Genomic DNA, 24770 nt, shown 5'->3' on the forward strand with positions numbered 1-24770 from the left:
AGAAAACATCACAGACAGATTTGATATGAAGCAAGCAGAACAGACCTCATTTGATCACTTTAGCTTACAGAAAAGGACAGCAAGCTGAAACAAGCTTGTTGACATCAGGAGCTTAATAATCTATGACCAGTGATGTTTTTCACTGCACAGAGTTGGTGTATGTGTAACTTTCAGCCCACTTAGTCTCCACAGACACTGAGTACTGGTTCATGTTAGCTGTAAGGACATTACATTGAATTGCTACTTTATAGTGATGGTTAAAAAAAAGTGCACTACCTTCAATTTTAAGGTTTCATGTATCGGCACATAAAATTAAAAATAATCACAATATAATTATTTAAATACAACTGCAGATGACTTATAAAACATGACTTTTTACACCATCTAATTTTTTAATTTGGCAAAAATGAAGCAAAAGCAGCGTGTCAACAACTAAATACACACTGACTCAGCTTGTAGAACCACGTGTAGCAGAATAACTTGATGTTATCGTTTTCTGTGCAACTTTATTGCGACTTTACAGACTGTCAAACCTCTGCTTGCATAGAGGCGCGCACACTTAATAAATAATAATATGTAATATGTCATGTTCATCTCAGGTTGTATTAATCTTGTTTCAAGACCTGGTTAAGGACAGGATTTTGTCAAGTTCTGATAAACCTTAGAAATGGAAGATAGAATACTTATTTTTAACCTTGACTGTTTATTTTTATAAGTTTGGTCAACTCTTCAAATTCTCCAAAGGCCTGCATATTTTCTAAACAAGCAGATGTTCCCTGAGAGATCAAGTTTCTTATTCACCAGACTGTGATTCAAACTCAGACTTCTTAGATCCTCCCAACAAGCTGTGTGTCTCACAGAAGCTCTGTTTATTTATTTTTTTATTATCTTTTGTATCTATGTGCTAACTTTCAAAGAATGCATTTTGTGGAGAAAAAAATTGTTTCATGTTTTGGAAATTGATGGATGTTTCATATGGAAAATCCTCTCTACACATCTCTGTGAATCTTTGACTTCCTTAGCGCTTGATTTTCCTCTCAGACATCTTGAGCTCTGCCAGCAACAGCTGCTCATTAAACCTCCACTCCTTGGGCCCTGACCAATTTACTTTCTTTAAACATAAACATTCATTCATGACAATTATTAGGCTTGCTCTTATTATGCTATATATCACACCTGATCTGTTTTAGGTAACAATATTATTAGGAATGTGTATGTAATGAGACTTCAACCATTAAACAAAATGTAGAGTCTTAGCTTCAGTGTTTAGCTTGAAAATGTATCGGGGTTGTGTCCCAGCCATCTGTGAAACATGTCGTTAGAAAGCTTTCCAGCTGTCTGCCGGATGTTTTAGCTTTTGGCATCAATATTGATTAGAATCAAGTTAGATGTCAACAAAAAAAACATACTTTTAATTCAGCCATCATACAAGTACTCAGCTTTTCACATGCTCCTGTGATATATTGTCGCCGTAATTTGGCCTTTAAACAAACCGTATTTGACTGTGTTTTGCAGAATTAACCGTATATTGAAAAGCCATGTTAGACTCCCTTGTTACTCTTAGACTGGGTAAGTTCCAAAGTCATATTACTAATGTCTAACTCTGTTTTGTTGACCGTATGATTTAATCAAATGAAATAAAAGAGCTCAAAGAGAAATCATGGAATAACAGCTGATATAAATATTAACTTTATGATAATTAAAAGGAAGTAGCAATCATACATATCAGATTCTCACGCAGTCTGAGCGGTTAGAATATTGTCCACTGTCCTTGGTGCTGAAACGAGAATGTTGTCTTTCCCAAAGAGGGCGCTGTACATGGGTAGCAGTTAAAACAAGCTTTTGTCTTGGTAAAAACCACAGCCCTCTATCAGATATCAGTTGTACTTATACGCGCGCGTGTGTATGTGTGTGCTCGCCAGTCAGAGCGTATCGTTAAATCTCTCCGCTGCTCTCCAGGATCCATCCTAATTGGATGCCTCAGTTTTGGCAAGAGGTCCAGATTAAACGAGCTCGTGCAGAGGAAGCCATTAAGTGGTCACAGCTCAAGTATATCCTGAAGGGCAAGTGGCAGACACACTTAAACGAGTTCTAATAGGTCCAAGATGAGAGTGTCTTCAAGAAGGTTTTAGGAATTAAAAATTTGAGTGATATATATTTAAAGTAATTTTTTATTTACAGATATTTGTCTCTTTATAATTTTTCGCCTGCAAGGACATTCGGACAAGCTTTCTACGTCCTCGACGCTCAAAACTTGCGCGGAGCAAAGCTGTTTGCGATTGTGAGACGAGGAGAGGACGTCGGACAAAAGGCCGTGAAGTGTGGCTGCGCAGTCAAGTGACTATCAATCACTTGAGTTTGGAAGAGCAGGAGCCACTGGAAGCTTGAAACTCCCCCACAACATATTGATTATTTGGTGCGTAAAAACGCCGCATTCAAATTCATGTCAGGCTATTGAGCTTCTTTAAAAAGTGAACGATGTCCGTCCATCCTCCTTTTGGCGTAAAGGAATCTCTTCCGCCCTCCCACCACTCACATCAGCCATTACACTGTGACGCGTTTCAATACAAGGTGCTCATTAAGAGGGACGTTTGGTTTCTCTGACGTAGGTTTCAGTTCTCTAACGGCACCTGCCCCCTTTTATAAGCCTCAGTAAGTCACCCGGGAGACCTCCACCAACAGTTCAATTTGACTGTTCCTCACTGTGCGGCGGAAGGTCGAGGGTCTTCAGAAAAAGTCTGTTACGCGCTCCGTTACCCTTAAGTGCCCCAGCACATGACTCTAAAAATACTTCAGGTAAGTTCTGCATGTTTTTCAAGTTTTCCTACATTTTTAGAAGCATTTAGCAAATAGCTTTTTGCACAGGACGCTTTCTTGTTTTTTTAACGTGTCAAAAATGGGTAATGATTTTTTTTCATGCGCTCTGTGCGTAAATTGAATTTTACGTACATGATTCATTACAGGAGACAGACAAAGAAAAGGACAGACCAAAGTCTATTACCATAGGACCGCTGACCATTTTAAAATGAATTCTGAACAATTTGTTTGGTTTATTTTTTATTTAAAGAATCGTTTCTATGTTTTTTCCCCAACAAGGCAACATGCACCTTGGGCTGTATCATGTTATTTTGATAAACCGTACCAAGAAAACATGGTATTTATTTTCAATACATTTTCATCTTACGCGATAATGTGGAGATGATTTTACCCCAAAATAGCCAAAAAACATATTTTTATAAAGAGCTTTTTGTGGTTAATCTTTACCTCGATTTTTTTTTCTTTTGTTTGTAAAGGTAGAAAAGCACATGAAATTTGCTTCTGTATCGGCAACAGGGAATAAAAAGTAATTTACCATTTTAAAAGTTAAAGTAGTCATTACATCAAATCGAGCATAGAAAGATGTTTATTTTTTATACATTTATTTCAAACCAACCTAACAATTCAACATGTTGCTTCTGTCACTTTCTTGTCCAAAAGTCGGAAATAAAAGCCAAATAATTACTTCTTTTTTTTTTTAACTTTGACTCCACACAGGTCTTGATGCCTTCCCGTTCCTAGCGGAAGACCGCTGCGACGATGACCATCCATGTAGAGGGGCTTGTGGCTATCGCGGTCTTTTATCTGCTGATCCTGTTCGTCGGCATCTGGGCGGCATGGAAGAACAAGCACTCCGGAGAGGCGGAGGGCACCGACCGCAGCGAAACCATCATGGTCGGAGGGAGAGATATTGGATTATTTGTGGGTGGATTCACCATGACAGGTGAGGTTTTAACTTGTTATAACTAAGTGACACAAAGGAGATTGGTGTCTTTTTTAAAGACACTTTCTTCTTTTAATAAGTGGAATGAGCTTAAATTAATATTTTCTGATTGTTTTAATTAGTTCTGTAAATGTATTTCACTTTGGCCAAGTTTGTGTTCAGATTTTTGCTCGTTATAATTCATATTGGAAGCTTTAATCTGATGCGTGTATGTGCAAAATTTCCAGCGACCTGGGTTGGAGGAGGGTACATCAATGGCACTGCAGAGTATGTGTATCTTCCAGATTATGGCTTGGCTTGGGCTCAAGCCCCATTTGGATATGCACTCAGTCTAGTTCTGGGTGAGTGTTTCTTTGTGTTTAAAATAATGCAAATTGCTGATTTTATATTGCTTCTGAGATATTATATTGCTTGAGAAAGGATTTGGGGCAATTTGGACACAGATCTGATATCTTTCTACCCATTTACATTTAAACAAAGCAGCACTTTAATGCTCTTACTTACTGGGTGCTAATCAGACCTCTACAAGTATTATTCTGCTAAAGAGTCTGAGGGGGACTCTTTAGGTTTGCTTTTTTGTTTGTTTGTTGTTTTTTTCTGCCAGGGGCTGTGGACATAATATGTAATGTGTGCACCCTTTGTACCAGGTGGTCTCTTTTTTGCTAAGCCCATGCGCTCACGAGGTTACGTCACTATGTTGGACCCGTTCCAGCAGCTGTACGGGAAACGAATGGGAGGCCTTCTCTTCATACCTGCTCTCATGGGCGAGATTTTCTGGTCTGCCGCCATCTTATCAGCCCTCGGTAAATTTTACTGTTGTAATCAGTACAAGATAAGCGATCGGTGTGGTCAGTGAAGTCAAGCTTCATCATTTGACTTCATGATGCTGCAGTGATCATAACATCCTTTCAATCTGTTCATCTCTTCACGATCTCAGGTGCCACTCTGAGTGTCATCGTGGACATCAACATTAAGATGTCCGTGGTCATCTCTGCGCTTATTGCAATCTTTTACACCCTGGTTGGAGGACTTTACTCTGTGGCCTACACAGATGTTGTGCAGCTGTTTTGTATCTTTGTTGGTCTGGTAGGTTCACGCCAATCTGAAAATTAAATCACCCTCATTAATATACGGTAGTGTAACAAAAAACATGCAAATATATACTGCTTCACCTCTATATATTTTTTTAAGAACCCTCTTTTATTTGGATTTTCTTGTATGCAGCGTCTCTCTTCTCATCTTCTTTTCCATCGATACTTGTTTTTCTTGTCTGCAGTGGATCAGTGTCCCTTTTGCTTTGATCAACCCTGCGGTGTCAGACATCACTGTTACTGCCGTGAAGCACTTGTACCAGTCACCCTGGATAGGCAGCGTCCAGAAGGGGGACACTTGGGTCTGGATTGACAACTTCTGCCTCTTGGTACTGTAACCACGAGCTGTTGATCTCATGTTTTATCTCACTGCTTTATTACCCTGGAAAAATACTGACACTAATTAGATGGATAAATTAAATTGTGAGACGATTTGTTGATCAAATACTCCAAAATGACTGAAATGAGCTGAAAATAGTGAATGCTGCCAATCAGAGGCATTTAAAATCGGTGAACTATAGTAACCACTGATTTACATTTGTATTAGTTTCTTCTTTTATTTTGGAGACAAATTCTGCCAGCTGATTACTCTGATAAATCATCTAAAAGTGAATTTGCCATAGTAATAACTGCTTGTTGCAGCAATAAAATGTATTAGACTCTCAAAATGAATCTTCCGCTTACCGGCAGCTGCTGTGAAGCTGTAATAGTTGACTGTAATGTGGTTTTACTTTATAGCACAGTTTGGGTTTTTTTTAATGTTTTTATGCAAACACAAATTAAATGCAAATGATTAAAAGTATTTTTCTCCTTCAATCATGACCTCATCTTGTGCTTTTAATAACTTTCTTATCCCCCCCAGTTAAAAATCTTTTTGATTAGAGGATTTTGCTTGTTGTACAGATTTATGATTTGGGGTTATAATAAATGAGATTATATTGACCGTGAGTGCTATTCACTTGATTTGAACTGTGCTGCAGATGTTAGGAGGAATACCTTGGCAAGTGTATTTCCAGAGAGTCCTGTCAGCCTCTTCGGCTACGTACGCCCAGGTCCTTTCCTTTCTGGCTGCTTTCGGGTGCCTCGTCATGGCTGTGCCCTCCGTTCTCATCGGGGCCATCGGGGCCTCCACAGGTTAGAGACAATAATGTATGGTGTATTCATATATGTATGTATGATGAGGGTCAGCAGCTCTGTCTTCTGTCATCATGGTAAAGTGGAAGTGCTGTCCTGAATACTGTGGCAGGTGTTGATACTTCACAATAGTGTCACATCTATACAAGAACCTTCAGATGAAAAACGAAGGTTGGATTCAACAATGAGTGTGTTTCAGCCAAAGTGTGCCATGGGTTTGCCTCCCAGTACTTAGCCATAGATGCCAAGTACCTGATGCTGCTATCTTATATTCTTTTCATGTCTTTTGTGAAGTACTTCTATGTTGTGTATAAAGCCAGAAGAAGGTGTCATTCTATGTCTGTTTGTGTGTGTGTGTGTGTGTGTGTGTGTGTGTGTGTGTGTGTGTGTGTGTGTGTGTGTTTGTTTGGGACTGCTCTGGATGGATCCATGTTGCCCTTAGATCTGAGAGAACCTGGTAAATAGCAGCTGGTTCGCCTCATCCATAATGAAACAGCAATCAGTTTAATAACCATGCTGGTTGTGTAAATATTACATTAGAGGGAGGCAAGGGACCGAATTAGTAGTTTGATCTTCAGATTTTTTTCTGGCTTCAGATTCCTCAGTGAACAGGTGATGTTGCTCTGTTTTGTCCTGTACTAAAATATATATTATTTATATCTATTATTTGCAGAAGCAAGAAATTTAAAAGAACAAATGTGATTCTCCAGTGCAAATATATTTAATATTTAACATGTTGTGCATGTCCAGCTATGGCTTTAATGTTTCTCTGTTTATTTGGTTGAATTTCGTTGGTGCAGAATTATGAATTTCTCTGCATGAATGTGCTTGTATAGATTTATAGATATTAGTGGGTGTATTTTGCACTTCTGTTCATCACGGATGTCTTTTAAAATGTTTATTTTGCCGTCCTCAGACTGGAACCAGACATCCTACGGTGCCATTCCCCCTAAAAACAAAACTGAAGCAGATATGATATTACCCATTGTCCTCCAACACCTTTGCCCTCCATTTGTCTCCTTTTTTGGCCTGGGAGCAGTTTCTGCAGCCGTCATGTCGTCTGCAGACTCCTCCATCCTTTCAGCAAGCTCCATGTTTGCAAGGAACATCTACCAGCTTGCTTTCAGACAGTCAGTAAGTGCATGTCTGGTCCTTGGACACATGTAATTATGCACTAACAGTTTTCTCTTTAAGTTTAAATAAAATTCATCTTGACGTGTATTTTTCGCTTCTATCTTTCTGCTTAGGCATCTGACCGTGAAATTGTGTGGGTGATGCGTATCACTATCTTTGTATTCGGCGGTCTTGCCACCTTGATGGCCCTGGTAACCGGCACGGTTTACGGCCTCTGGTACCTGAGCTCAGATCTGGTTTACGTCATCATCTTCCCCCAGCTGCTCAGTGTGCTCTTTGTCAAAGGAACCAACACTTACGGCTCAGTAGCTGCATATCTGTTTGGTATGGTGCTGCGTATAGGCGGAGGTGAGCCCTACCTGCAGCTTCCTCCCTTCATTTACTACCCCGGCTGGATGACTGAGCAGCGGAAGCACCATATAACCGGAGAACTGGAAGAAATCGTTGTCCAAAAGTTCCCCTTCAAGACCATATCGATGCTGGCCTCCTTTCTGGGTAACGTTGCTGTCTCATACCTGGCAAAGTACCTGTTTGAGAGTGGCAAGATTTCACACAAATACGACTTTCTTGATGCCGTGGTGTCCAAGCACAGCGGAGAGATCATGGATAAAACTACGCTTGTGACTCGTGGCAACGCCATCGGGCTGTCGGAGATGGCGCCCATGAAACCGCGGCTGAGTGTGACCTTGGCGGCTGCCTTTACACGCCGTGATACGTTGCCAACAGAAACAGTAGAGGAGGAAGAGGAAGAGTCCAGCCCTGACTCCTCCCACCACGAGGAAGAATGACGCAGTAAAATGAAGAAAATTAAATAAACAAAAAGTGAGCAATTGACTGAACTGACAGAGAATCAAAAGACAGCAAAGAAACATCGTCTTACGGGACTACAAATACAGCACCCCGCCTGACTGGATAACAGCTACGTGCCAGGATATATAGTGTAGCAGCTTGCTGATTGTCAAGACATGAAGCGGTCTTTCTGTGAAGTAAAGCAAACACGCCTACATACATACATACACTCAGAGTATTTATCAATAGCTGTTTCTACTATATATTCATTCTTTTTATTAACTGGTTTGGTGAAAACTGTGTTTAGAGACTTTTTAATTGATTATTAATTTTCCATCGATAACAAGAAAGGCGCTCACTTGCTGAAAGATGCTACTGTTCACACAGAGCAAAAGAGGGTGAAATATTCAATCAGAAGTACAACACAGACTGACAGCACAACCACTGTTTAGACTCAATGTACAAATCAGATGAAAGCAATAACACACACACACACACCTTAACAGCTGTACGGAAATGATTACAGAGCGCCGCCTGTGAGAGTAACTGAAACAGATCAGCAAAAGGAGATGATGGATATGATTTTCTCTTTTATTAAACTGGGTTTTCATATATAAATTAGTTCTCACACAATTCCACATAAAGACAGACAGGAAGTCACGTCTCTCATGTTCGTTATAGATCAATGAACCTATACTCATAATTACTGTGAATCAAGAAAGGCATGAATCACGTGCCACGCCGTGTAGAAAATATACAAGCAGTAGTGATGGTAGCCGACTTGAAGCATTAGCTAATATTCTCTTTAATGTCAGGTGTAGACACTGTTTTAAAGTATGTAAACTAGTGTTTAAAATGATCTTGTAATCAGCTGCCTTAATGAAGCTCGGTAAAACAGATGCTCTCGTTTCCACAGCTCTGATGCCGGTGAGACTGCAGTGAACTAAGACTTGAATATGAATGTAACCTCTACCAAAAAAGAAAAAAACAGAAAAAAAAATCGGATTATATCCGATAGTGTACTTCTAGCTTTTATTCATGATTTGCAAAGAGTTGCAGAACAATGTGGTGGCAGGTTCAGACGGATCTGTTGTTTGCTTGTTGTCAGCAGTGTACAGATTATTTTCTCTGTGATGTGTATCTTTATGTACATACAAGAGTGGAGAAAAAAATCAAGGATGACAAATAATGCTGGTTAAAATTATTCATATACGATAGGAAGGATGTTTATTTATTTTTGATGTCATAAAAAATTGAAACAATAAAAAAAGCAAATTATAAAAATATATAAAAATAATTTTTATAAGAAGAGAAAATTGTCACTTCACTTCTTTCTTGTCTGTTTTTTTAATGATCTTCAATACTGAATATTTGAAGTTGTCATATTTCCATTAAGCACGTCCATTTCTATATTTCTTTATATATTTCTTTTAGCTGCTTTCTCTGTTTTATTCAGTCGGGAACGAAACGCACAGAGAACCGTGAGCTTTCAGGGATGAGGTCTTGTTGTGGGGGTTTTATGGTAGTGGTTTCCAACCTTAATGGCATGTGATTGCTGTGACTCATATTGCAGGGGTTCAACCAAAAGGATTATTATTCACTCACACTAAATTAGAAAAAAATAACCTATAATTTACAAAAAGAAGGAACAAAGACCAGAAAAAGCCTCAGATATCTATTTCTTCTGTTATTTTAGAGTATTACAGCCAATTGTAATCATTTCCTTATATTCTGGAGAGCTAACCACTTGCGACCCCCCCGCTGTCAGTTATTTTGACATGTAGACTTTCTTTCATGCAGGGACAGGCTGAACATGAATTTGCTTCTCCAGACGTGTTGTTGTTTGTTAGGCCCTTCAGCTAGCTGGATGGCAGACTGAGGAACAAGAAAACGTCCAAAAACGTGACTGAAATTACAATCGCTTGGCTTGCATCTTTGTTCCCCTCCTTGTCCACAGTGAAAGATGGCATCTTAAAATAGCTCTCCTCTCTGGTTATTTACATTACTTTAAGTGCTGGACTCTCTGTCATCTGGACTCAGGGAGGAGCCATCCGAGGGTGGGCAGACTTGCTCGTGATCAGGCGGGGCAGATAAGACTTGGGTGGTGTACCTTAATGGCGTCCGATGCCATAAAATTCACCAGCTCCGGAATAGCGCAGGAATGACGCAGGTGCCCCACCCATCCGCCACACCGCCTCCCTACATTATCAGTGTCCTTTCTTGACGTCCTTGAGGACTTGGAGCAATCCCATAAAGAGAACAGAGGGTGGAGAAAGAGAGCGAGTTCCATCTCCATTCATAGAAAGTACCTCAGAGAGCACTCATGATAATTAACAATTATGGGGGGGGGAACTGTCACTTGTCCAAAAGTCAATCCATTTATCCAGGCCTTTACGGGAGGAGGAGATTGTTGGGGGAGGGTTTTCTGCAGAGGACTGTCATCTGGAGAGAATTTGGACACAAACCAAAACAGATTTGTTGATTCATAAGCACTAGATATATTTAGAGTCTCCTGGGATGTCTTTGCAGGCGTCATTGATAGTTTGGTCTTTGTTTTCATCGTGAAATTCTAATGTTTTTTTTAATTGTTTCTTTTCATCTGTTCTTCTACGAAGGGATGTTGTTAAAATATGCACTTAGATCTCAAAAGGAGACCAGCAAACAAAGAATTCCCTAAACGGGATCAATAATTTTTGGGGGAGTAAAAAGGGGTTTTTTTTGTTGTTTTTTTAATTAGAGGTTTTCAAATCTCACTGTAGTCTAGTGATGTGACTTGTTATTAAATTTCTCCCAAGTAACACTTACTGTACTGAGACCCCAACATTCTTTATGTCGGTCTTACCAACAGCAGCCGGTGGAAATTTCTTTCATTTATAAAAGTCTTAAGACACTTTTCCTTCACTGCACTTTATCTGCTTCAGCTGTCTTCTCTGATTTCTTTGTGAGCTCATTTTCCCAGACCAACCTGAAGAGACAAGCAGGAATTCTTGGAATCAAGGTCCCGCTTTCCCTGAATGTGGACACAAGGAGATGAGATTACAGACGGCACATTCAGATACACATCTCACGTGCTGCAGTCGGGCATAAATTTAAAGAGCAGACTCGAGGTAAGGTAGCTGTTCAGGTATCAAACTGCTTGCTGGAAAATGCCATTTGCTGTGAGGATTGGTTATTATTTATTTTTTTAAAGCTCTGAAAGAGACTGAGCTTCCAGCAACCAACAACAATACTGTGACACCAAAACAGCTCACAACAAAGCGCATCAACACACGTAAAGCCACGGCGCCACAAGAATAACGTACAGTAAAAATATAAACATTACAACATTAACATTAAACAAACACTATCTGGCAGAGTATTTCTAACAGTAATGCAGCAAATAATCAAGCCAAAGGAATTTTCACTTTAAGACTTTTATATTTTTAAAACTATGTTATGGCAAAGAAGGAAGTGAATTGCATTTTAGGATACCCACTTTTGAAGACAAATTCAAATAACCCTGAAGTGATTAAATCACATTTTAAACTATTTTTACAAGTTAATAAAAACTGAATACAAGCTAGCCTCATCATCTGGAGCCGTGGCACTGTGAAGGCAATCTCAAAAGCCCTTTGCTCATTTATTAAGACTCTATCTAATAAGGAGAAATCTTATTTTAGTAAAGCTCCAAGCCCCAATCACTTAACCCTGTCTTGGTGCTGAAACACAGACTAGAAAGCAGCTAAAATGCTTGATACCTCAAAGAAATGTGTTTTTTATTATCTGGTATTATAAAAAACATTTTTATTTTTTTTATTTATTTATTTATTTTTAGGGGGGGGAGTCCCCTGTGCATCATCCTGCTCAGTGATGGTCAAATACACCGATATACAAAGTGAAGTAATAATATAAAATGCACACTGTGGAGGAAACCTTTGATGAAATCTGGACATGCATTCTCTATCTCCTCTGCACACAATGTGACACAAGCTCATATCTTATCTAAGGCTCATGCACCATTATCATGTCTGCTATTTATGTCCTTCTTAAGTAATGTCCCCTAATTTAATCACAAGGGAGCTAATTGAAACATGGGAGGAGGGGATAAGACAAACAAGCGATGTCCATTTGAGGACAAATGTGGTGCTGTGTGTGTGATGTAGTAATGCAAATTGAAATAAAGAAATAAAAATAATGCTTTTTCTGCTTTTAGGTACAAACATGATGCTTTTTTTCCAATGCATGAACAGATGTGTACACAAACACACCGTACAATAATGTCACGTCTAATTGTTTCCCATATATCTGTCCATCTCCTCCATTAGTCTCTCCAAGCAGCTGAGGAACATCTGCAGCAAAATGAATGCAATGGCTGCTCTAATCGAATCAGCCAGGAGAACTTAATTATACAAGCAGCTTTGTTCCATTCGTGCTGGCTGCAGGTAGACTGTCTAGAGCTCACCGCAGGAATGAGACAAATGCTCTGCAATCAGCAAACCTACTAATTCTTAATGAGTCAGAGCCACGAATCAGCTTCAGCAATATGGAATTCTAGCTGTGGCTGACAGACTTGCTTAAATCCAGATTTTACAAGTAGGGGAGAGCCATCAGCTCTACTCGATCAATGAGAATCAAATTGTTCCGATGCACCATGGTCAGTGTGTAGAGACAAAAAAACAACGAAAGAAAAGAAAAACAAGTGCAACATGATGATTAGTTTTACATTTTTGCTTGTTTTGGTTGAATATACTGCTAAGTTTACATGTGGTTTGACTACATTTGACAACATTTTGCTGGTGGGTAACCCAAAACTGGCTGAAATATTCCACTTTTCTTCTCTTAATCAAAGACATCTTTGTCGATCCTGGTGAACAGGTGCCTTCAAAATGAACATTTGTCTCACATTCTTGGCAGTCCTTTCAAATTTGCAGTCATATATTTTCTTGTTCAGATGTATTGATAACCATGGTACTTATTAACCCAATCACACACATTCAACTAATTTTTTTTTTTTAATGTCTGTACCTAATCGCCTTGTCATGGTTCAGTATCTTCCCCAGGGATACATCAATATGTAGACTGGAGAAGTTGGGGATCGACAGCCACCCTCATATGAAGCATACAATGTATGTGCAATGTATATTTTAATATTGTGTCCTGAGAAAAATGTGAGTTGGACCTTTTTCTTTGACAAAGTTAGTTTGGAAAATTGAGCAAGCTGTACAATGCTGATGCGTCTGTAGTATCTTTATTTCTCTACATGTCTTGTTGATCTCCTGAGGGCTGCTCTGCTTCACAGCAGGTTCGCCTTCAGCCCATCTCTTTTCTAAAGACAGGAAGGAACGGGTGTGCTGGCTGGACCATCATTTTTTCCTCCCATAGAAAGTCAGTGATGAGAATAATGTCGTGGCCATACACTCCACACATACACACACAAACATTAAAAAAAACACATTAGCCCCAAGGGACGTGTGCACTCTTTGAATGAAGACGCAGAGGGTGGAAAGGACTGATGTGAACCTTTCATATACACACTTAAACACACAAGAGCCTGAGTGGGGATGGGGGTGGGTGACCCAGGACTAAAGACGCCACATTTTAGATAAAAATTCAGTTCAGCTGTCCTGTAATTTTAACTACAGCTATGATTTAGTGGTATTTTAAGTAGCTTAACAAGATGAACTATTGTTTTATTAGATAATTATTGGGATTGTATTTGATTAAATTCAATACAAAGCAGTAAAGTAACACTGTGGTTCAGAAATGGTGCAGCATAGGAGACGAAACAAAGGACAAAGAAAGAAGGAAAGGGTCATCCTACCTCTGAGCTCATCGTGACGTATATCTGCCCGCAGCTCCGCCCTGGCCTACGTGTGCTTTATGCATGCGTATTGGAGTGTCTTTAGTATCACAATCAGTGCTCGAGCTGAATCTGAGCCAGAAGATCCATTAGAGCTGATTGAGGAGCATCAGGGTGCAGAAGTAAGCTTGAGAGAAGGTGAGACGGAGAAAAGACATAACCAACATGAGCACGAGGACAACTGGAGCCACAAGTAACTCTACACAAGTAAAGACACACATACATGTACAGTAGTACAAAGAATATTATGTAAAACCGCTCGACAATAGTGGAAAGTATACCAATAAAGTGTATCGATATGAGTCAAAGTGTGCGTCTGCAGTTCAGCATCAACAAATGAAGTTAACAGGAGTTCATGTGACTAGTTCACATGACATAGAAATCAGCTTTTAAACAGAGTGCAGTTATGGGTTTCTTCAAATATTAACTAGGTGACAATAAATGTCCTAAAACCAAAATTAATTTGCAGGTGACAAACTAACCATTTAAAGACTGAGCTGGCACGTTGAAGCTCCAAAGACACACCCACAGATCCACCAATTAAACTGTAAACAAGACACGATCAGCGTTAATTGTTCACTGTTTCAAAAGAAAATAAAGTCCTTGTTATAACATGTCAGTGACACAGATGTTTTTGAAGCAGTTGTTAAAATTGTTTAATGCATTAGAAACATTGTATGCTAATGAATTAGAAAATGCATTACTTCAAAGATCGAGACACAGGGATGATGCCTTTGTTGTTTTGTCATAGATGATGTGAAGGTAATCATTTTCATCAAGGCCTCATTCTTAGAACAGATTGCAAATGGTAAAGATGAATTACACTGGACTCACTGTTTCTTATACGAAGTAATTTTGATTATTAATTACATTATTGATTAACAACTGACTGAAAATCAGTATCAGATAATTAAAGGTATTTACAGGTTTATCTGACTTTTATACATCACATACACAGCTTCAGCCAAAGTGCCCACTAGAGGGCACACTTGTTCAAAAGTCTACAAATATTCTAAATCACAAAACTAATGAGTCATAATTCTGGTTTGTTTTTGTCAGATGTCAAACAAATCCAGATGCAACCTGAGAAGGGAACATGAAAGAGCCTGTGCATCAATCATCCAGGGATGAGGGAAATCTCAGATGGTTGATTCTGTTCATCATTACATTTATCACTGAGACATAACTTTCAGCATACTGGTTACTTAACAGCCTTTTGGAAATGATTTTCATACTTTCATGTTACAGTAAAAAAGAAATAATCCCCCCTTTTGTTGTAGATGCGTAGTATTAGATGGTGGGCTCAAGCCTGAAGCTATCAAATTGAAGAGGTGGAGGTGGAAGGACGTCTGGTTGGTGTACTACAACCCTCCTAGCCGCCTGTGGATGCTGGGAGGAGACAGCACTGTCTTATGAAGCCAAGTCAACCAGTGATACATGCAAACTTGTATCCTGGTGATAATTGGAGAGATGTCTGCCAATAAGTCTTTTGTGCAATATGAGGACATCTGAATAAGCTTTAAAGGTCATATTGTGAGTTGCTAACCTCTGGATTAGCTCGCATGTCATTGCACTGAAGATCTCAACAACTTTAACGTCAATGTTAATGTTTTCATCCTGAATTGATTGAATAAAAATGGCAGTTTTATAAAAGTTACACATCCCCATTTTTGCCGTTTCCTGTCTTGGCTGCTTCATTCATGTTGGAAATATCATATCCACTAGCAAGCTGACTCTGAGTGAGACCATCAGCCTCAGCAGTGAAGGGCAGAAAGGTGCATGTGGAATACACATTACGGTATTCTACCAATTATGTAAGTGTTAAGAAAAAAATTATATCTCTATGTTTTGATAATAGTTTTTCAACATCTAATATTTAAGATAATTCTGATCTTTTTGTCATTAATCTCTTGGATGAGCCCCCAACAGTGCATGGTCCCCTGGGCAAGTGTCCAGCATGCCCTTGGGATGATCCAGCCAAGCCTGGATGGCAAAATGTCTCTGGACCGGTGTTGTACCAAAAAATGATTGTGGATTCATATTTAATCTGGTGTAAATGACTCGTTGAACAAAAAAACAGTAATATTCCGGCAGCTGGGGTGCCAAAATAATACCAGAAAATACCAGAAAATAACTTTCTCATAAAAATACGGCTATTTTCAGTAATGACAATACAGTTTGTTGCCCTAATTTTACATGGGATTTTCAAGTGCTTTTAAACATTAAATTAGGAACATTTTAACGTGATTAAACAATGAAATTACCTATAAACAAGGTCAATGAATGCGGCAATATGAATAATAATACTTAACAGTTGGTTTAAATAATAATAATGGATTGCATTTATATAGCGCTATTCAAGACCCTCAAAGCACTTTACAATTCCACTATTCATTCACTCAGGCAAGCTACAGTTAGCCATAGCTGCCCTGGGGCAGACTGACAGAGGCGAGGCTGCCATATCGCACCATCGGCCCCTCTGGCCATCACCAGTACGTGGTAGGTGAAGTGTCTTGCCCAAAGACACAACGACCGAGACTGTCGGAGCCGGGGCTGGAACCGGCAACCTTTGGATCGATTTGGATCGGTCGCTTCCCAACTCATCTAGCCCGGATCCTTTGGATCCGTTGTTGATTATAAGCTAGATGATGCCCGCTAATGTTTGGCTCGAGTCTCCTAAAATCACACTTTCCCTCTGAGAAACCCTAAATATTTGAACAAATATAACCACATTTTATGAAAAGAACAATATTTATTAAAAATAAAATTCTGTATTAAGAGCGGATTTCATATATGGGTGTGATTCAAATATAATTCTGTTCATTAAAAACAAAACAAGCTGGCACCGTGAAGTTTATATCTAAGAGAATCTGCACTGATTTGCACAGAGTTGCTTCTGATGGAAACATGCTCAAATCATAGTTATGAAGTCTGATAAGCTTTGTGTTAGAGACTCACTTAACCCCATGTTTCCCTTTCATTTTACAGCCATGTTGAGAAGAAGCCAAAGACTTCAGTCTAACGGCTATTACGGCCAAGGAGAGCCGTTAATCTCCTACAAGGAGACTTTACACAGGTTAGTGCTGGTCTACATGTTCTTTGTTGTCATCCACTGACATAGATGCAGGTTTTGTAATCATAATCCATTTTATTCTTCCATGTACATTTTTTCTTACATGATTTTGTTTTTTCTGTGCAGAGTTTCCAAAAGGCGACGGCCCCGTCCAATCCCTGACAATATTGACCAAGACACAGTTGAATACAACACTGTTGACTGTGACACTGTGGACTACAACTACGATGACCGTGACACTGTGGACTACACCACTGATGATTTTATTGACTACAGTAGTGGCAGCAGCAGAGGTCTCTTCAGAGCCATCAAGGCATTGGGACTTTTGGTCCTCATGCTGGCCTTGTGTTTTGGTAAATGATCTCCTTCCACAAACAATTACAGTCTTTCTAGTACTATGTGCTTTTCTTCTGGATTAAGCTTCTCTTTTTATTCTGTGTTTCTCTTCATGCACCAGGATTGATTTTCAGTATTGGAGGGCTGAAAATGGACTTTTCCACCCCGTTCATGAGTGAGGTATAAAAAACATATGAAGCTCATAATATATTCCCTGAAAATTAATCAGATGACAGTTTATTATTATATATATATATTATAACACGAATGGTTCTTCTCATTTGAAGTACTTAATGAATAGACATGAACAGGTGGAAAGGAAGGTACAAGAGCTGCAAAGGGAGTTAATGGACTTAAGAAAAAGAATTGACTTCCTTCTTCCAGTTGGGGACAGGATGCCCAACTTTGCTCTGGAGGAACTGGGTAAGACATGAAATCGGATCAGAATTCACGTAAGAATTTCTTTGTTGTTGTTTTGCGATTCCTTTCTCACTCTGTGTTTTTGTCTACAGGAGCAAAGATTGTTAAAGAACAGTCTTCAGCATCCTACCTTTCAGAACAGGGTGGATTGAAGCTGTGGGGGCTTACATTGATATCCGCAAAACCACCCTGTGTAAGCTCAAGAGTCGTTATTCAGGTATAATCTACTTTCACAAAAAAACAAGATACTATCTCACACATCTGCATGATTTAATAGTCAAACACTAGCGGTCCAAACTGAACTCTGTTTTTGTTTCCTTTTCTCTGTAGGGTCGAGCACCCATGCTCCCAGCAGTGTGTTGGAGTTTTGCGGGTTCCCAGGGACATTTAACAATTAAGCTGTCACACAGCATCGCCATCAGTCATGTGACACTGGGTCACATTTCTAAGATGGTGTCACCATCTGGAAAGGTCTCCAGTGCTCCCAGGATGTTTTCAGTGTTTGTAAGTCACAGATTTCCACTGCACCACTGTTCAACTGTTGCATTTTACATATGTGTATATAGATAACAACTTTATCTGTATTTATTTCTGTCTTTTCAGGGAAAGAGAGCATTAGACGACAGTGGTGTCCACCTGGGAACATTCGTCTATGATGAAAATGGAGATCCACTCCAAACATTCAGGATACCCGTGAGTACACTGTGCCATTATACACATGCACATAGACTTTTCTATCCAGAGTACTTAGAGGTTAGCTCCCCTTGCTATCTGTATATCCTCCCTCATAATAATCACAGTATTCCTAAATTTACCATCCTTTCAAGAGTCAAGAAAACTATTATGCAACTAACCCATCTGGTTTTTGTTTTGTCTCTCAGGACGACAAAGTAGACGTCATTCGCTTCATTACGCTGCATGTGTTGAACAACTGGGGCAATCGTGAGTATTCCTGTCTGTACAAGTTCCGAGTTCATGGAAAGCTGGCATAACTAGCTTCCCACGAACTCCATCTATAAAAAAAAAGAGAGGAAAAATGTGAAAGTGAATCAGACTGCAACACATATTTAAATAATTGTACTTGGAAAAATTTTTCAATTTAACCCATTTTTTTCCTCCAGCGAATGTCCATCCTACCAGGTAAGACATGTCTGATTAAGATGTTTACAGTCTGATTCACCTCACCCCCAACCAGCCGTGGCAGAGGGCTTGCCCCTCCCTGAGCCTGGCTCTGCCAGAGGTTTCTTCCTGTTAAAAGGGAGTTTTTCCTCTCCACTGTTGCCAAGTGCTTGCTCAAAGGGGATCATCTGATTGTTGGGGTTTTTCTTCTCTTATATTGTAGGGTTTTTACTCTACATATACAGTGCTTAACAAATTTATTACATCACCTGTCATAGAAATAAGAACACCCCAAATTCTTACATTAGGTGATGTTCAACTAACTTTGTTAAGCACTGTGTTATTGTGAATTGGCCCTCAATTGGAACTCATTTGGACTGAATTAAATTTCTTGTAAAACATAAAAATTCTCTAAATTGTCTCCACTGGAAATTTAGAGATATTTTTAAAATAACAAGAATAAAATTTTAAGAAAATATTTTTCATGTCTTTTGGTATTCTTAATTGTAAGAGTATATTAAACAAGCGTGATAACACTATGGCCAGAGGATTTAAATTTTGAAAATGAACATTTAAACTCCCAAAAGTAAAGAAAGTAAAGTCCATGTTGCATGTGCTGAAAAGCCTTCACTGTGATGCAGGCTTTGAGGTTTAGTGAGTGTAGATAACAGCAATGTTATGGTTGTCCATACTGCCTCCTGTTGCTGCTGTTACGGAGAGTTCCAGCAGGTGTCGCTGTGGTTCTCTCTGGGGGTTATGTGTACTTCCTGTTACGAGTGTACAACGTTCATGTTGGCTGCTAATAAACGCCTGGCATACAGTTACAGCGGACTGATTATTATAAGCAAACCTACAGTGAGGTAACTTCAGGTTTAACCACATGTTTGTAGTTGGGACACCAGATAGACCAGTGGTCGGCAACCTGCGGCTCCGGAGCCTCATGCGGCTCTTTAGTCCTTTTAGTGCGGCTCCGTGTGGCTTGGGAAAATAAATTTGTTTTTGTTTTTTTAAGTAATTAGCTGAAGTGTATTTTATTCATGTTAGTTCTTTTTTAACTTGTAGTTCTAAATTGGAAGATTATTGTGATATTGAAATACAAACATAAAATTATATTCTTTTATTTTTTGATCACTCAAAATAAGCGTCACACTCGCGGAAGCCGGTGTACCCGCCTAAACGCCATGCATTTATCCAGACTTTCAACCCCAGGTAGGCCAATTATGGATCTTCGGATCCACATTATGTCAGCAGCTATTCTCCACCGTGAATTATGTTAAAAACAAACACCGCTGCGCCTCACAGACGACAGCTTACAGTCCTGCATAAAGATGAAAGTGACTTCGTACAGCCCCGATTTGCAGACGCTGTGCACAGAGGTTCAGGAGCAGAAGTCCCATTGTAAACATACCACGGCAGACTCCACGATGTTTCCATGAACATGTTTTTCAGCATCTCGTTATTGACCACTTTTCACACACAGTTGCTGTACAGCCGGCTGTAGCTTTTCAGCTCACAGCCCGACGTACACCAACAACAACAAAACAGCATAAATGGCACAGACGTTAAGGCGGCGAGGCGTGATTGCGGGTGCCGCTCAGGTGCGTCCGCCTCTCCTGCAGCAGCGCTGCAGACCACGCCCCGCCACACACATTAACCAGGTGAAATACATATTTACGCAGAATTTTGCAAATATCTGTTTTTTAATTTTTAGCAGCATAGTGCTTTTTTTCCAATTATTTTTTAAAAGTCAGGTCAAGGCTCCAAAAGCCCAACGACGATATAAGGGTGGCGGCTCACAACAGTTTTTGTTTGCTACATGGATCATTTTAGTTCAACTGGGTTCTTTCCTTTTATATTTCTTTAAGAGTTCAAAATGTGTTAATTACATAAATAAAATAAAAATTTTATTTAAATAAAATTACAATTTTATTCATGTCATGATGTCACACAGTGGAAATTTGTGTTTTTATGTTTTATCAATCTGTGTATTGGTACATAGTGTTGATTTTATTTGCATGATTTTATTGTGATATTTATATTGCATGTTTGTTTATTGATATTTATACTGCATGGTTTTATCCTCATATTTATATTATGTGTGTTAATGTTGTACCATGTCCCTTTAATCCACTGTGGACTAAACAGACAATTGTAGGCACCTGTGAGGTGGGGGCGTTCCCCAAGGTGGCCTATCAGCCGCCAGGTTGACCTGTTAAAGGGGATAGTAAGCGCAGAGACAGGAAAAAAGGAGCGACGCACGAAGGGTGAGCAGGAGAAATAGGAACGCGTGCAAGCCCGCACGTGTGTGGAACGAACTGCTGCCTGACTGTGGGGTGCCGCGAGTCGTTCGGCGATCCAGTCCCAACGGCAACAGTGGGTGGTGATGGCCGCAATGCACAACAGGGCAGGGATGCCCTTCTGCCTGCATCTGACGGTGAGACGAGGGAGGCCGTGTTCAGGTGTGGAGTAGGGCGGGACTGTGCGGCGACGCGCTGTCCGGATGAGACAGGTCTGCGATAGGAGCCTCCTCCCTGGTCTGCTGCTGGCGAGTTTTATCATACCGGAAGAGGGGGGACTTCCGGATGTGCTTTGCCGTGTGAAGACGTGCGTGCGGAGGCTCCGTGTAAAAGTAGTCAAAATAGTGATATCGCCAGTTTGTTACCATTTTGAGGAAGCTCGGTTAATACGATTCGTGCTGTGGAGTGAATGAGGGTGCTCACGGGGCAATTTATGACCGAAAATGTCCAACCGACAGACCCGTGCCGGCGTAGAAAAGTTGCATGCGGATAGCAACACTGCCGCCGCAGCTAGCAAGGCCACTGCTAACCCAGCACGCGCCGACAACATGCCTCAGTGGGCTCAAGACATGATGTCCGAGATCAAAAAAACAAATGCTGAGATTACAAAATACTGAGAGGAGACAAAAACCGAGATCATGAGATGCAAGGAGGAAATAGAAAAAGGAAGAAAAGAGTCAAAAGCCGAGATGGAAAAGTGGGCTAAGAGTGTGGAAGATAACACTAAAGCTCAGTTTGAGTTGCTACGTGAGGAGGTGAGACTGATAAGCGAGACGTCCGTCAGTCTGGCTAACAAGATGGAAGCGCGGAAAAAAGAAGTGGATGACACGCTGAACGACCAGTCTGACAGTATAACCAGCATGGAGACGAAATTGAAAGAATTGGAGAAGGAGATGCTGACGCTGAGGAGACGTAGTGAAGATCTCGAGGCGAGATCACGACGCAACAACATACGCATCGTGGGGGTAAGAGAAGGGGCTGAGACGGGCAAGACGCCGTCGGAGTTCATAGCTGGACTGCTGAAAGAAAAACTGGGGCTATCGGTGACACCGACGCTTGACCGAGCACACCGAACACTCGGCGCGAGACGAGACGGAGCCGGGGCTCCACCGAGAGCGTTCGTGGTGAGATGCCACTACTATATAGAGAAGGAGGAGATACTGAGGAAGGCGAGGGAAATGGAGAGAACGCCGGAAGGTCGGAGTGGACGAATTCATATCTTCCCAGACTACACCCAGGAAGTAAACAACAAGAGAGCAGCCTTCAAAGAAGCAAGGAGCCTCCTGCGTACCTACGGGGGGGTCAGATATGGGCTCCGTTATCCGGCAACGCTGGTGATTACACCAGAAGGGGGACAAACGAAAACCTTCGAGACCCCAAAAGACGCCATGGAGTTCATCAAGAAAACGCTGACTCCCGGGTGAAACATATGGGCTGGTCTGAGCTTGGCTACGTATAAGGGCTACACTGGTGTAAGGACTTAAATGTCTCAGGAAAGATATTGGTGATTGGATTTTGCAATATTGGTGAAGTACCACCTCATCTTGTTTTATATTTGAATATTTTGTTTAAGAAATTGCTTTATACTACTTACATGTTATTTTTGTATTACTGGATTTTATTTTCAAGGATCTTTTTGCTACAAGTTCCCCCCAACTGTTTTTTTTGTTTTTTTTCCCCTCCCCCCTCTTTTTAGGAGGTGGGTAGCTTAGAGGGTGATATTATATTTTTAGAACCATGGGATATTTTGCACGGAGCCGCACACGGTGGGCTTGGTGTGTAGGAGATGGTGGACCGGTTGGCCACGAGGGTGCTTGTTAATGAGCACTGTGTTTGGGTTCGTATTCATATATGCAATGTGTTGTGTGTTACTTGTGTATGTGTGTGTGTTGTTTCCCCATTTTTTCCCAGACACCGTCCCTTTATTTTTTCTGTTTTTGCTGCCAGACCTTCAGGGTGTGATCCAGATGGTGGACGACATGGGAGCGTAGTGGACATGTTGGGCTGTGGACTCCTGGCATGGCACCGGACATGGCTGTGAGCGGAATGGGCACGAACTTGATTAGCTGGAACGTAAGGGCGATCAACAAACCGGCTAAACGGAGTAAAATCTTTTCATATTTAAGAGACCAGGGAGCGGAGTAAGAGTCGAGGAGTGGCCATCCTTATACACAGGAATGTACAATTCATAGAAACAACCGCCATAAAAGACAAACACGGTCGATATGTTATTGTAGCTGGGAAATTATTCAATATGCCAGTAGTGTTGGCAAATATATACGCACCCAATTGGGATAATGTTCAATTTTTTAAGGATTTGTTTTCGTTACTACCTAACTTGGACACACATAATTTGATTTTGGGGGGAGACTTGAATTGTGTCCTAGATTTAACTCTGGACCGCTCTAGCCCAACACCCGGTGTGCTAAGTAAATCTGCTCAATGCGTTAACTCCTTTTGTGAAGCATATGGTATATTCGATCCATGGAGATATGCAAATCCAACTGTTAGACAGTACTCCTTTTATTCCCTGCCACACCAAACTTATACTAGAATCGACTATCTTTTGTTAGACAAGAAATTGACCCCAATGGTAATGCATGTAGAATACCCTGGTATAGTACTATCTGACCATAGCCCAGTCACACTGAAACTTAAATTCCCTGACTATACACCACCTCAGAGGATGTGGCGTCTTAATAGTAGATTGTTGGCTGATGATGATTTTAAAGAATTCATCAATTCGCAAATAGTTTTTTTCTTGGATCTTAATGATACTCCTGATATAAGCAGTGGCATTTTATGGGAATCATTAAAAGCGTACGTACGCGGACAAATTATTTCATACAGTGCTGGTGAAAGGAAAAGAAGAATGAAACGTACCACAGAATTAATGACAGCAATAAAAGAAGTTGACCGGGCAAATTCTATGACTCCATCTGAGGAGCTGCATAGAAAAAGGATTTTGCTCCAGACCGAATATGACATTCTGACAAGTCAGCGCGAGGAGGATTTATAACTTAGGTCGAGACAAGATCTCTATGAGCATGGTGAGCGCGCCGGCAAACTCCTGAGCTACCAGCTGAAACAATCAGCAGCTGCTGGTATGATAGTAGAGATAGGAGACAATGTGGGTAATAAAATTACAGATCAGAAGGGGATTAACAATCAATTTAAATCTTTTTATGAGGACTTGTATACCTCAGAAATAAATGATAGGGACCGAGTGAAGAATTTTTTTGAAAACCTTGAAATACCACCACTAGAGGCAGCAGATAGAGATAGGTTAGAGGAACCCTTATCTGTCATGGAGATAGACAAAGCAATTCGGGGTATGAAGACAGGAAAAGCGCCGGGCCCTGATGGGTACCCAAGTGAGTTTTATAGGACATTTGCTCCCGCACTGATTCCCTTACTTTGCAGAGTATTTAAGGAAGTTCTTGATAAAAAAGCTCTGCCCCAAACAATGTCACAGGCCTTGATCTCTGTGCTCCTTAAGAAGAATAAGGACCCACTTAAATGTGAGTCATATCGCCCAGTAAGTTTACTTGGATGTGATTATAAAATACTGACCAAGGTACTGGCAGCTAGAATTGAGCTTGTCATAAGTAAGATAATACATCCTGATCAGACAGGGTTTGTTGCAGGTAGACAACTCTCCAGCAATCTCCGCCGTCTGTTCAATGTAGTATATACTGCTGAAGATAACATTATGCCAGAGATTGTGATATCCTTAGATGCCCACAAAGCCTTTGATCGAATAGAGTATTACTATCTA

The 24770-nt window shown here is 40.4% G+C and overlaps 2 protein-coding genes across 3 annotated transcripts; both read left to right on the plus strand.

The window, feature by feature from the left end:
• The first annotated feature begins 1915 nt into the window (after positions 1 to 1915).
• Positions 1916 to 9380, plus strand: slc5a7a (solute carrier family 5 member 7a). Of its 2 annotated transcripts, XM_082532398.1 has the most exons (9): positions 1916 to 2796; positions 3535 to 3760; positions 3988 to 4101; positions 4408 to 4563; positions 4698 to 4846; positions 5037 to 5180; positions 5832 to 5985; positions 6902 to 7119; positions 7233 to 9380. In XM_082532398.1, exons 2-9 carry the CDS (start codon positions 3577 to 3579, stop codon positions 7905 to 7907), a joined length of 1794 nt encoding a protein of 597 aa, XP_082388524.1. In that variant the 5' UTR covers positions 1916 to 2796; positions 3535 to 3576; the 3' UTR covers positions 7908 to 9380. The 2 variants fall into 2 exon arrangements, with proteins under 2 accessions (XP_082388524.1, XP_082388525.1); XM_082532399.1 differs by lacking the exon at positions 3988 to 4101.
• Positions 9381 to 17059: 7679 nt separating this feature from the next.
• Positions 17060 to 19647, plus strand: LOC309710401 (SUN domain-containing protein 3-like). The gene is made up of 7 exons (XM_082539812.1): positions 17060 to 17173; positions 17278 to 17336; positions 17444 to 17579; positions 17669 to 17793; positions 17907 to 18080; positions 18180 to 18269; positions 18458 to 19647. Exons 1-7 carry the CDS (start codon positions 17155 to 17157, stop codon positions 18566 to 18568), a joined length of 714 nt encoding a protein of 237 aa, XP_082395938.1. The 5' UTR covers positions 17060 to 17154; the 3' UTR covers positions 18569 to 19647.
• Positions 19648 to 24770: the final 5123 nt, after the last annotated feature.

The sequence above is a fragment of the Aulonocara stuartgranti genome (assembly GCF_965226115.1).
Source record: "Aulonocara stuartgranti genome assembly, chromosome: 1".
Taxonomy (NCBI): domain Eukaryota; kingdom Metazoa; phylum Chordata; class Actinopteri; order Cichliformes; family Cichlidae; genus Aulonocara; species Aulonocara stuartgranti.